This window comes from Amblyomma mixtum, chromosome 10 (assembly GCF_055824585.1).
Source record: "Amblyomma mixtum isolate Tamu chromosome 10, ASM5582458v1, whole genome shotgun sequence".
NCBI classification, from domain to species: domain Eukaryota; kingdom Metazoa; phylum Arthropoda; class Arachnida; order Ixodida; family Ixodidae; genus Amblyomma; species Amblyomma mixtum.
The window spans coordinates 161,402,862-161,416,133 of record NC_143021.1 but is presented as its reverse complement, the minus strand read 5'-3'; the positions used below and the strand labels follow the sequence as shown (position 1 = coordinate 161,416,133).

Sequence of the window (13,272 nt, the reverse complement as noted above, 5' to 3'; positions counted from 1 at the left end):
CGTTGTGGCTAGGGCTATCGCTACTTCCTCCATAGCCTTTGTATCCCCGTTACAAACTGAAAGCCCGTCCACGACCTGCATTTGGCGCACCACTGAGATTGTTGATATTCCTTGTACAGGACCCGTAGCGTCCACGAACACGGTTCCTTCGTCTCTTGAATAGCACTCGTTCATCTCCCTGCTCCTCGCCACTCATGTAGCATGATGATGCTCCGGCTGCTTGTTTTTGGGAAGCGGAAGCGTAAGGAATTTGCTCTTCCACTCTTTAGGTGTGACGTGGAGAAAAATCGCTTTCAAACTTCGAAAGCTGCTCAATGAACACGCTCTGCATGCATTCCGCAGCAAATCGTTTAAGTAGAGGGAGATTGAAAATTGGTTTTTGAGGAAAGGAAACGGCGCTACAATTGTCCTACATATCTCAGTGGACATCCGAGCCGTGCATTAAGTGAAGGGATACAGGCGGGGGTTAAAGAAGAAAAAGGTGCCGTAGTGGAGGGCTCCGGAATAATTTCTACCCCCTGGGTATCTTAAATGTGCACCTACATCACAAAGCAGACGGGCGGCTTTGCGTTTCGCCATGCCCTTTCCAGATTTCTACTTAGCAGCTGTGCTAAAAAAGGATGTTTGGGAAGGTGGCCGCATTGTTGCGAAAAAATGTTTTTGCCTAACTGCAGTTTTGAAGTTGATTGTGGGTTGCAGCCATGATACCTGTCTGTCGCCTTTTTGTTACTTTTCAGCAGCTTATAACCTCTCTTTTTCGGTAAAAGAAGATATTCCTCATGAGAATAGGGTACTTTATGGTCGTAGACAAAAGTGCGGTGGGCAACACCGACAGGAAAGAAAGAAAGACAGGATGAGCTTGCTTTGATGTTCGTGTTCTTCAGAGTGGCGTTGTCTACCATGAATCTGTAGGAACATTATTAGCTTTCTTCGCTAATCAACGGTGGATAACTAATGCAGGCTAGCGTAAACTTTTCCTCGCCATTCCTTTAAGTGAAAGAGTGCATTTTGTATTCAGCATGAGGACGTGTGCTTTAGACGAAGGCTGTATTTTCTATTTCGTCGCGCGAAAGTGACCAGACAAAAATCATGTGCGGGCCGAAACTGCTTAAGGCGCGCGCATGCTGTCATTCATCCACAATGAATAGCGCTACGCCTAACTGCACGGGCGGGTTGCATCGAACGCGACCAACCGCTGTGCCACCTGACCGCAGGAGGCAAACATGAACATGCTCCGCGTGTGGGGTGGCGGCGTCTACGAGACAGACTACTTCTACGACCTGGCCGACCAGTTGGGCATCCTCATCTGGCAGGATATGATGTTCGCCGTCAGCCAGTACCCCTCCGAAAGAGAGTTCCTGCGGAGCGTCGCCACCGAAGTTGGGCAGCAGGTGAGGCTCACTTCAATAGAGGGCATGCCCGTAAATATTTTTGGGAAAGGAGTTTTTATGTGTGAACTGCTGCTGACAGTGGCTTTGAAGCGAGGAGAAAACAATCGTGTTTCCGTACGTAGCCTGCAGCTGTGCGTGTGCGCGTATAATCGCTCAGGCTGGAGGTTCCCACATGCATTCATGTGCTCAGTGCTCGCTTGTCGTGCGAAGGACTTACATGTCGTGTTTTTGCTTTCATTAGCTTGTCTGTTTGTTGTCCTGCTTGTTTTCCGCGCCAAGCCCGCACATTATTTTCCTCGATTTTCTTCCTCTTCTCATCTTTCCCGCTCTAGAATAGTCATCATCATCAAGCTCATTACACCTACTGCAGGGCAAAGACCTCCGACATGTCTCACGAATTAATCCTGTCCTTTGCCATCCCTGGCCACGGTATCCCCGCAAACGTAACCTCATCCGCAAACCTAACTCTCTGCCGCCCCGTGCTACGCTTGCCTTCTCTTGCAATCCACTGTGATACCCTTAAAGGGGCTCTGAAAGGGGCTCTAATAAAGTTGTAGTACGCCTGGGATGTTAAAGCACGCCGCTTCACGAATGTCGTCTAGCAAAAATTAATTTGATCTGTTTTGTAGAAGCCGAGTTATCTTACAATCGAAATGATTTGAAAATTAGTTTTTGAGGAAAAGAAATCGCACAGCATCTGTCTCGCACCTCGGTGGGCACCTGAACCGCGCCTTTAGGGAAGCGAGAAACGCAGGAGTGAGAGATAAAAGGAAGAGGTGCCGTAGTGCAGGGCTCCGGAATAATTTCAACCATCTAGGGATCTTTAACGAGCACTGATATCGCAAAGCACACGGGCGCCTTTTGCGTTTCGCCTCCATCGAAAGGCGGCCTCCGCGGTATGGTTCGAACCCGGGAACGCCGGCTCACTAGCCGAACACCGTAACCAATTAGCCACCGCGACGGGTTGAGTTATCTCTAGTCAAAATTTTAATTTCATTGTCTTCGCGCCTTTCCCTCTTCTATGGTCCCTTTTTGGACGCTGGAAGGGCGGCGCTGTTCCACCGGCCCCACCTCTTGGAGCAGAGCTTCCTTACCCGGCGGTGGTGGTGGTGAAAAACATTTATAATGCAATAAATATTTACGGAGAGGTGACTGGGGTAGGCCCTATTGGCCCTTTCCCCTAACAATACTAGGTGGAGCCCCTATTCCGGGGCCCCATTGGCAAGCAACGCCGCCCGCGTCCGGTGAACCAAGGCCTTTTGGGTCTTTAGGTCCTGACAGCCGAGCAGGGCCGCCTCCCAGTCCTCTCTGGTGGGGTTGGGGTTGGGGGGGATAGATGGGTTTGACTGACACGCCCAAACCATGTGGAAGGTGTCAGCCACCTCCCCACAGAACTGGCACGCGCCATCAAAGGATGTATTGAAATGTTTAAGCACCGCCGGGAACAGTACAGTGTTAGTAAGAATTTTGATGAGGAGGCGCTCGTCAGCGCGATCCAGACCCTTACAAGGGGCCGGGTAGCGCCGGTGCTCCTCCTTGTAGTAATCGGTGATTTGTTTGAATGTAATGGCCAGATTGTGTGATTGGGAGTACCCTTCCAAGGACAGGGAGATAGCCCGGCGAGAGAGTGCACGGGCGGCCTGATCAGCCTGTTCGTTTCCCTGGAGTCCCTGGTGACCGGGGGCCCAAATCAGGTTGCGTGGAGTTGGATCTTCAGATCGACAGCTATATTCCAGTATGCGCCAGGCAAGCGGGGGAGCCCAGCCCAACTCGTAGTTCCGACAGGCCGCTCGCAAGTCGGTGATGATGTTTTTCGACTTGGGAGTAGTGAGAGCAAGAGCAATGGCAATCTCCTCCGCGTGTGTTGCGCTGTAGGCTTTGAAAGTGAGCCCGTTGACTGTGTTTGTGTTGTGTACAACTTCGGCCGTGTACCACCCCCCGTGGTGTGGGCCGGCAGCGTCCACGTAATACACATGTTGTTGGTTACCATAGTATCGCGCCAATGCTTCCGCGCGCGCCTGGCGACGACCGCTATGGTCTTCTCTGGACATGTTGCGGGGAAGGGGTCGGACCCGGAGGGCGCGTCTCCAGGGTTCTGGCACTCTCTCCCTTTCCTCAATATGGTAGTCATGTTTGATGTGTAGCCGGTCGAAGAGGCGGCGACCGGACGTGGTCTGTGCAAGACGCGTGTATTGGTTGACTAAGTGGGCCTCTCGATGCTCCCGAAATGTGTTCACCACGCCCAAGGCCAGAAGTCGCTGGTTGGACGTGGTGACCGGGAGGTCGAGAGCCCGCTTGATGACTTTCCGGTGGATGACCTCCAGTTGGTCATCATCATGTTTGCGCAGGTGCAAATAAGGGGTTGAGTAGAGGATTCTACTCGTTACGAAAGCATGGGCAAGCCGCAGTGCATCCTTGCTTCGTAATCCGCACCACTTGTTGGAGACCCGGCGGACCATGCGGCCCACCTGGTCTCCCACCGTGCGAAGTTTGGCTAGGGCGGTGTCGACTCTGCGTTGGTGGTGTATGAAGAGACCAAGGACGCGGATCTCCTTGGACTCCCGGATCGGTCCCGAGGGGAGACTGATACTAAGCGGAGTTGTGTCCCGAGGGGAGGGACGTATGTACACAAATTCTGATTTAGACGGGGCGCACTGGAGTCCGCAGTAGGCCGCGTAGTCGTCGACTAGGGTCGCCGCTACTTGCAGGCAGGATTCCATGTGGCCCAGGTTACCCTGCGTGGCCCAGATTGTAATGTCATCCGCATAAATAGCGTGATGTATCCCGTGCAAAGAGGACATTTGGAGGGAAGATGAAGCATTGCCAAATTGAAGAGGAGGGGAGACAGGACCGCGCCTTGAGGTGTTCCCCTCGAGCCGATGTTGTATGGCCCGTGTTCCGCATCTTGTATGCGTATGTAGGCTTGACGGTCTGTAAGAAATTGTTTTATGTAGTTGAATGTTTTGTGGCCACAGTTGGTGTTACTGAGGTGGTCCAGGATTACTTCGTGTTTGACGTTGTCGAATGCGCCTTTAAGATCCAAGGCCAGGACCACCTTGTCGTTGTGGGGACATTCGGCAGGATCTAAGAAGTCGTGGTGAAGCTGCAGAAGTATATCCTGTGCAGACTTGTGAGGGCGAAAACCGAACATGGTGTCCGCGAAAGTGTGCTGTGTTTCGAGAAAATCGGAGAGTCTGTCGCGCACCATCGTCTCCATCAGCTTGCCGACACAAGACGTGAGGGAGATGGGTCGAAGGTTCTCCACATGAATAGGTTTGCCGGCCTTCGGAATAAAGGTCACGAGAGCCGATTTCCAATCGAGAGGGAGAGGAGTCTCTCCGTCCCAAATGCTATTGATGTATTTCAGGAGCGCGGCGTAGGCTGCGTCGGGAAGGTTGGCCAAGAGCTTGACCGTAACCTTGTCGCGCCCGGGTGCAGTGCTCCGCTTCATTTTGCTCAAGGCCGCCCGGAGGTCGTGGAGCTGGAACGGCTTGTCCATCTCCGTGTTCTCTTCGCCTGCATACGAGTACGCCGCCAGCCGCGGGTCCTTAGTGGTGCACAGGTAGCGATCGCTGAGCGTGTGCGCTAGTTTTGTCTTTCTTGTAAAGTTGTGCAAGGCCCTATGTAATTGGCGTTGGGTTTGCGTGCGTGTTTGTATTGGATCGATGAGAGCGCGGAACAGGCGCCACGTGTTGCGGCCAGACATCTGGCGAGCAGCCGCGTTGCACCGGTCCACCCAGTTAGTGTCGGCTAGCTGAGTAGCATATTCCGCTGCCTGTTGTGTGAGTTCGAGGATGCGGTTCTTTAGGCGTTTGTTATGTTTCTGTTTCTTCCATCGCTTCGTGAGGCTGCGACGGGCCTCCCAAAGGTGGAGAAGGTGGTTGTCCACGTCTGTTTGTGTTTCTGTGAGCTGTATCTGCTGTTCGTGTTGTGTGAGTGTAGACGTGAGCGATTTGGACCAGGCGTCGTATGCCGACTGGAGGGGGTCTACAATATGTAGAGAGGTGCGGAAAGTCGTCCAGTCAGGGATACGAGCTTGTTTTAGTGGGCGTTTCAGGGGACGCATGTAAATGGTTGTGTTGATTATACAGTGATCACTACCTAGAGTGTCCTCTGTATTCAGCCAGTCGGCATGTCGTACGTTGCGTGTAAATGTGAGGTCCGGGCAAGTATCTCGTTGAATGGAATTGCCGACACGTGTTGGGTTGGCAGGGTCAGTGTGCAGGGCGAGTCCAAGTGTGGAAAGAAGTTCCGCAAGCTTCCTCCCACGCCTGTCCTCCTGGGGGTATCCCCATGGCCTGCTCGGGGCGTTGAAATCGCCGACGATTAGGAGGGGATCCCTACCCGCCACCTGCATAGCTTGAGTGAAAATTTCATTGAACGTGACGTTCTTAAGTTTCGGTGGGCAGTAAATATTTAGAATGTGTACAGGTGGGTCAGACCGCTTTAGGGGCAGCACTGAAACCATCGTGTAGGGGAAAGACGGTGTTGTGGGAAGTGTGACCTCCTGCGCAGTGTATCGCTTGTGAACAAGTATACATGTCTGCGGGTTGTGTCGAAATGTAGTGTAGTTTGTTAGTTTGGCACCGGCGCCGGGTTCCTGAAGGGCAACCACGGCGACGAGGAACTCAAGGTTCTCAAGATAGAGGCGGAGATGAGTCCGCTTCTTTTGGTCCTTGAGACCTCGGCAGTTCCACTGCTTTAGTGTAAGCGGCTGAGTTGTTTTTGCTCGCGACTTAGGGTTGGGGGCCATGGTCGGAGGCGGAAGGTGGGGTCACGTTGTTAAGACTCCCCAGTCCGCTAGTGCCCGACGCAGACGTGCAGGAGTCTTCCGAAAAGTCAAACTCATCGGGAATAGCTCGATTTAATTTTGAGGGGCGGTTAGCGTCCCTGATGGGTCCTACGCGTTTAAGGACGCGCGGATTATCTTTTATCCATTTTTGGATAATGTGCGTTACGGCTTGTGTCACCTGTGCGATGACACTCTCCACCTGACGCGCGATGGTGTCATGGATAATTTTGGGGAGGTAAGCCAATTGTGTTTCAATTGCGGTCACCCGGGTCTCCAGGGCCGCGGCGCGACTCTCCACAGGAGGAGGGATCTCCCTGTCTGTTATGTTTTCTGCCTCGTCGCTCGACGCGGGCGGAGTATGGAATTGGGTTTTGAGCGAGTTAAGCTCGCTGGCTTGTTTTTCGTTTTGAGCTCGCAAGAGGGCGAGCTCGCGCTTGAGTTCCTGTGTCTCGGCGGTGCTGGTGGGGGAGGAGGGAGGAGGGGAAGGAGAGGAGGCGACCCTCGCCCAGCTGCCTACCTTGGGTTGGTTGCAGGCGGCGCCGCGAGATGAAGCGCTGAGAGCTGGGAACTCCGCTGCTCCGGGTGGTGGCGTTACTGTTGCTGTCTTGCCAGGGGGAGGCATCACGCCACGCCGTGGCCTCTTCTGGTTGTTTCGCTGCCGCCCTCCCCGTGTAGCGCCGGCATTGGCTCCCTTGGGTGGCGTCCTGGGCCCTGGCTGCGGCAACTTGATGAATTTCGCGGTGCATTCGCGGGATCTGGTGAGGTGCGGGCCCCCGCAGATTAAACAGATAGGATTGCAGACGTGGGGGGCCATCCCCTCAGTACCAAGCCCCACGTTTTGGCCACAAAGGCCGCATCTTTCCTTGACCGGGGTGGGACAGTTGTCCACCCGGTGCCCCAGTGGGCCGCAACGGTAGCACGCTGGCACTGTTTTTTTGTATTCCTTGACGGGAGTCAGTTTTGCGTTATAGTGGACGTAACGCGGAACAGTGCGTCCCTCGAAAGTCAGCACAGCTACGTTTGATTGTCCCAGCTTGCGCACATGAACTAGTTCACCACCGCGCCACTGCACATTATGTTTTAGTGACTCACTGGTTTCTAAGTTGTGAACAGATATCACACCGCGACACACATCACCGGTGAGCTTGAGGTGGCCATGAAATGCGAGCGATCCTCTGCTGGTGTTAAGTTGAATGTCCGTGAGGAGCTTTTTAACCACTTCTGGGTTCTGCGTGCCACAGACGATGATGTTCTGTTCGCAATTTGGTGAAATGGTGATGGTGTTCATGTGCTGCCTACCGATGAGTTGCGGAATGGCAGCGCCGAGCTCACCTTGCTGGAAGGCCGTCTTGAGGGAGACCGTACTGCGTTGCTGCAGCACGACCACGTAGTCGTCAGGGTCCATCCTGACCGTTGGCTTGGGAGTCCACTTCGAGACTAGTGAAGAAGTCTTCTGTGGAGGTGTAGAAGACTGAGCGCGAGCGTCTCCCGTTGTTGAATTGTTGAGAGGAGTCTTGGGTGTTGCCGCTCCTCGTGCGTTCTGCCGGCGGCGGCGCCGGCTCTCAACGACTTGGAAAAGGGCAGCTTGCTGCGCCGAAATGGTGGATGGGCCGTCCTCTGGCTGGCTTACAGGAACAGATGACCACGACAGAGTCGTGGGGTCGTATCCGCGTTGTTCAGGCAGAGCCATGTTGAGAGGTTGGCCGGCAGGCGTCTCCGCAGCCAGCGGCGGAGGAGCCGGAGCCGTTAGGCTTAGCTCGACCGCTACGTGGTGATGAGGAGGGTTGCTCGAAATGGCCGAAAATTCAGCGTACCTGGGTGTGATCGGGTTCTCCAGGATCCTGCTGACTTCACGGTTGCAGTCGCACAGGTTTGATAGGCGTTACATCAGGTACCGCGGTTCCAGCCGAGAAATCGACGGAGCCGATGCACCACGCGTCCGATCACTCCGCGCTCAAACGCGGCGTCCTCTTACCCGGCGGAGCTACGCGGCTTATTGGCCGCAGCCAAGGTAGCTGCGTGGCGCGTCAAAGAATCTAATCAATAGCCACCTCTCTACTTGTATACGCAGGTGCACGCAGGATGGGCATATGCAGGATGGGCACGCCAAATTGAGCGCGTGATTGTGGGACCTGTGTTGCGTCTGGAAGTGATCAGGTTTTCATGGCAGCATGTGAAGTGATTGAGCAAATTTATGTGCTCTCCTTGTAGGCTGTTTGATAGCCGCTTTAAGTACCAGCAGTTATCTTGCTTACACATAAAATGCCCTGCCCAAGCCGCTTTCATCCTGTCGATTTCGACAAGGATGCCATTAACCCACGTTTGTTCCTTCTACCACTCCACCCGCTTCCGGTCTCTTAAAGTTACACCTATCATTTTTCTTTCCATAGCTCGCTGCGCTGTCCTTAACTTAGGCTGAGCTCTCTTTGTTACCCTCCACGTCCCCGTAGGTGAGTACCGGTAAGATGCAGCTGTTCTATAGTTTTCTCTCGAGGGATATTGGTAAACTGCCGTTAATGTTCAGAGAGAACCTGCCATATGCGCTCTATCCATTCTTATTCTTCAAGTTATTTCACTTTTATGATCCGGATCAGCGGTCACTACCTGCCCTAAGTAGACCTGCTCCAGTACCACTTCCAGCACCTCGCTACGAATTGTGAACTGCTATTGTGAACTTTGGTTTTCTGCACGTTAATTTTTAGACCCACCGTTCTGCTCTGCCTGCTTGACTCATTAATCGTGCTTTACATTTCATGTCCTTATTGAATTAGCAAGTCAATGTCATCAGCGAATTGCAGATTACTTAAGTATTCTCATAAAACTCTAATCTACTCTTACCAATTCACGCCTGGGAATACCTCAAGCAGAGACGGCGAATAGCATTGGCGAGATCGCGACACCTGGCCTGACACCCTTCTTTATAGGAATTTTATTGCTGAGGCGAGGGCAGACTATGGTAGCTGTGCAGTCGTTGCAGATATCTTCTGGTATTTTCACATAAGGCTCTTCTACACCCCGATTCTCAATGCCTGCATGACTACTGAGTGTTCCAGTGAGTCAAATGCCTTCTCGCCGCGAATGAAGGCTATACCGGGGTTTTTAAGGCGAAAGCCTTTAATGCCTCATCGTTGTAAGCAGCAGTTGTCGACAGAAAATGTCACGCTTTTCAATTGGTCGAAACGGCCGTGACGTCACAGTGCGCGAATTTCAAACGGGGCCAATTGTACTTTGCCTAGTAACCATGCAACCAAATGAAGGGATCGTATAGTGAGGCTCCAAGTAAGTGGGACTGAGCTTAGTTAATTGCTTACTTAACCAATTAGCCTAATTAACCTTTTTAGTCAGACCAGATAAACAACTAAAAACGAGTAGGAAATTGGTCGAGCTCGGGAATCGAACCGCGGTCTTCGGCGTGCGAGACGAGCATGTTATCCACTCCGCCATGCCAGCTCGATGGTTTGGAACGAACTAAGGCGCGTCTAGTGAATACGGTGTCTTCGTTCACTCCCATCCTCCTTCCTTCCCTTCCGGCGAGGTTTAGGTGTCCACCGAGATATGAGAGAGATACATTTCCTTTCCTCAAAAACCAATTTACCGATGAGCGAGGCGTAGAACCGAATGCGCGATGTGGACTCCCTGGCAGCGTTGCAAGACGCTGTCGCGTTCCACTCTTAGAGGCGAAGCTTAACATCTTAACCACACTTCAGTGACCACACTTAAGGTAAAAAAAGTGCCCCCTTGAATTTTGACGGGTGTCCACCGAGATATGCGAGACAGTTCTTTCCTCAAATACAATTTTCATTTCCTTCATTACGGGCCCTCTTTGTCTTCTTTCACTCCCACTTCCTCCTTTCCCCTACGGTGCTGTTCAGGTGTCCACCGAGATGACACAATTTCTGCGCCATTTCCTTTCCTCAAAAAGCGTTGCGTTCAAAGGGCAAGGCATCGCGCCGAACAGGTGGTGGCGTTCCGTGTACTCCCTGCCAGCGCTACAACACGCTGTCGCGTTTCACACCTAAAGGCGAAGCTTAAGCGTCATTAATTAGCACCTAATTAGTATTCAGGCATTAATCAGTAATTAACCATTACTTAGTGATTTGTCATCACAGTAATTAGTACTCAATTATATGTTACGCCACCAGTTCCACTGAAGCAGTCAAAGTGGTGCGGAAAACGCTTTCGCCTCTACGCATTTTAGACAGCCAAAGTGCCCCCTGAATTTTTTTTTTACAATGTCCAAAATTTTTAATGAAAGGTAAATTCCTTTAGATTTATTTTAACCCTGGGGCTACAGTGAGGGCTGCGGCGGACGCCAGATAAGAGGCAAACTACTTTAATTAGTTCGCCGATTAACTGAATACGTTAACTAACTTTTATAATTTTTATTTTAGGAGATATGTTGTATTAGCAAAATTGGAGATCCAGCCAAGAAAAAAAAATCATGAGAAAATGTTTTGCGCACGTTACGAAGCGAGGAAAAGTCACCCTTGTAGGCAGCTTTACACTGTAGCACAGCGTCTGTGAGCGCCTGTGACGTAGCTCGCTCCGCCCTGCGCTTTGTGTCAGTGCGTTTTTGCTCCAACGCTGCATTCCGTGAGGCCGCGGAGCGAAGCGAAACAAGCAGCGATAGCGCAGGCCGCCCGTCCGGGCTTCAGGTCACGTCAGCCGTGTGACGCAAAGCGCAGGGCGGAGTGAACTACGTCAGAGGCGCTCACCGCCGCTGAGTTACGGTGTGAAGATGCCTACCAGGGTGAATTTTTTGCGCCTCGTAACGTGCATGAAAAATTTTTGAATTAAAATTGTTTTTTCTCGGTTGGACTGCTTGGAGAACGATCTACAATTCTGCGAATACAACATACCCTCTGAAATAAAAAGTACAAAAGTTTATTGACATATTTAGTTTATCAGCGAACTACTTAAAGCAGTTTTCCTGTTGCCTGGCGCCCGCCGTAGCCTCCAGTATAGCCCCAGTGCTAAAATAAAACTAAAGCAATTTACCTTTTTTTAAATTTTGCACCTTCTAAAAAACACCTGGTATAGTGGTTGGCTATAATCTGCGCATTTCTCTATCACCAGATTGATAGTGTGAGTCTGGTGTATTGTGGCATGTCCTTTACAAAAGCTTGCCTGATCATTTGGTTGATAGAAGTCTGAGGATTCCCTGATTCAATTGACAATTAATTAATTCATTTATTGTACCCTTAAAGGCCCTTTTCGGGCATTACATAAGGGAGGGGGGGGGGCGGAGAACAGTTGAAATACAATGTAAAGAGAATAACAATGTTAACACAGTAAAATACAACACAATGCAATGCAAAAAATCTGGGATACATGGTCAAATGTTAAGTTGCAGTTCTAATCAATGCATGGTGGAGGATGTGCTAAAGGCGGCAATAGTAACAAGAAAAATAAATGGTAAAAATCAAAGCATTAGGTTGATTTTTTCTTTGCTGTAATGTTCGATTAGTGCGTCTCTAAATTTAGTAGCGTAACGCTTGTTTACTCTGTGGTATGGCACTGATTTCAATGTTCTATTGCTGTAGGTAGAAATGATTTATTGAAGGCTGTTGTATAACCATGTAAGCGCTGAACACTGAGGGAATAAAGAGGCGACGCTATGTTCTGATGGGAGGTAGAAGTAATGAGTCGCGGAGGTCAGGATAGTTGTATACAATTTATGAAACACGCAAAGTCGTGAGATTTTTTGATGCTTCTCAAGTGGCAGAAGGTTTAGTGCTGATTTAATCCTAGTGATGCTGGAGTATCTATCTATCATAATTTGAGGTGGTGTAACGCGCTGCGCGGTTCTGAATAGCTTCTAGGGTGTTCACTGAGCACGCTTGATGAGGGTTCCATATAGAAGTTGCACATTCAAGTTTATTACTGATGATGGTTTCATATCCTAATTTACGGACAGAAGGAGGGGCCAAGTATAACGATTTTCTGATGAAGCCGAGTGATTTAGATGAATTGGCTGCTAATTTCAAGATGTGTTCGGACCCGGTTAAATTTCTGGAAATGGTGACTCCAAGGTATCGGTAGGATTGCATGTTTGTTAATGTGTTTGAAAGCAATGAATAAGCGTAAGTGAGGTTGGAATGCTTGGGAGATACTTGCATGCATTGACATTTTGAGATGTTTATCGACATAAGCCACTCAGAGCATCATCGTTCAGTTGAATCGATAAAGGATGTAATCATCTGCAAAGAGGCGAATGGTGGAAGAAATACCAGAGGGAAGATAATTAATGAAGATGAGAAAAAGAAGAGGGCCAAGGACCGACCCTTGTGGTACACCAGACGGTACTTAGTAGGACGTCAACAATGATTGTCTATTGCTATGTTCTGAGAACCACCAATTAGAAAACAGTGTATCCATGCTAAAATTAGAGGGTCAATGGACAGATCGGAATGTTTAGACATGAGACTGTGGTGGGGTATGCGATCGAAAGCCTTACAAAAGTCTAAAAAAAATGTCAGTTTGGAACGAAGGGTTCAGATTTAAGTGAAGATAAGAGGTTAATTCAAAAAGCTGAGTTTCGCAGGAGAGACCGGAGCGTAAACCGTGCTGCTTAGTAAAAAAGAAATAGTTATGATCGAGATGCGATGCGACCTGTGAGTATATTACGTGTTCCAGAAGTTTGCAGGTAATGCATGTCAGTAAAATGGGGCGATAATTGGATGGGTCTGATCGGTTTTCAGCCTTAAACACCGGCACAACTTTACCTCCGTTCCAATCTGTAGATAGTTCACTCGTTTATATAGGCTGTTCGAAGTTCGAAGATTACTTTCAGGAATTGACTAGAAATGTCCTTAGTACTTTTAAGTAATTTCGCGGGTATTCCATCAGGCACAGCTTAAAGGGGGGCACGGTGCTGACAACAGCTATGAAACTACTACATAGGTGAGGCGGGAGACCTTCGCGAATGTGACCAGTTGCATGGGGAAGTTCACCGGCGGGCTCGGTACTGGAAAGAGCGATGATCAAGCACATAGGTGAGGTTGACAGGGTGGATTTCGGTCCCTCGCGGATAGGTTTTCCATCAGGGGGGGGGGGGGAGGGGGTGAGGTGACCAAAGGCTTTCTTGCA

The 13,272-nt window shown here is 50.4% G+C and overlaps 1 protein-coding gene across 1 annotated transcript in view; it reads left to right on the top strand.

Annotated features, from left to right (window-relative positions):
• Positions 1–13,272, top strand: part of LOC149327536 (beta-mannosidase-like) — a 201,024-nt gene that overhangs the window by 60,112 nt on the left and 127,640 nt on the right. Inside the window, exon 9 of the mRNA XM_089562649.1 lies at positions 1,215–1,391. Within this exon, the coding sequence (XP_089418775.1) occupies positions 1,215–1,391 (177 nt within the window). The remainder of the gene's footprint in view (positions 1–1,214; positions 1,392–13,272) is intronic.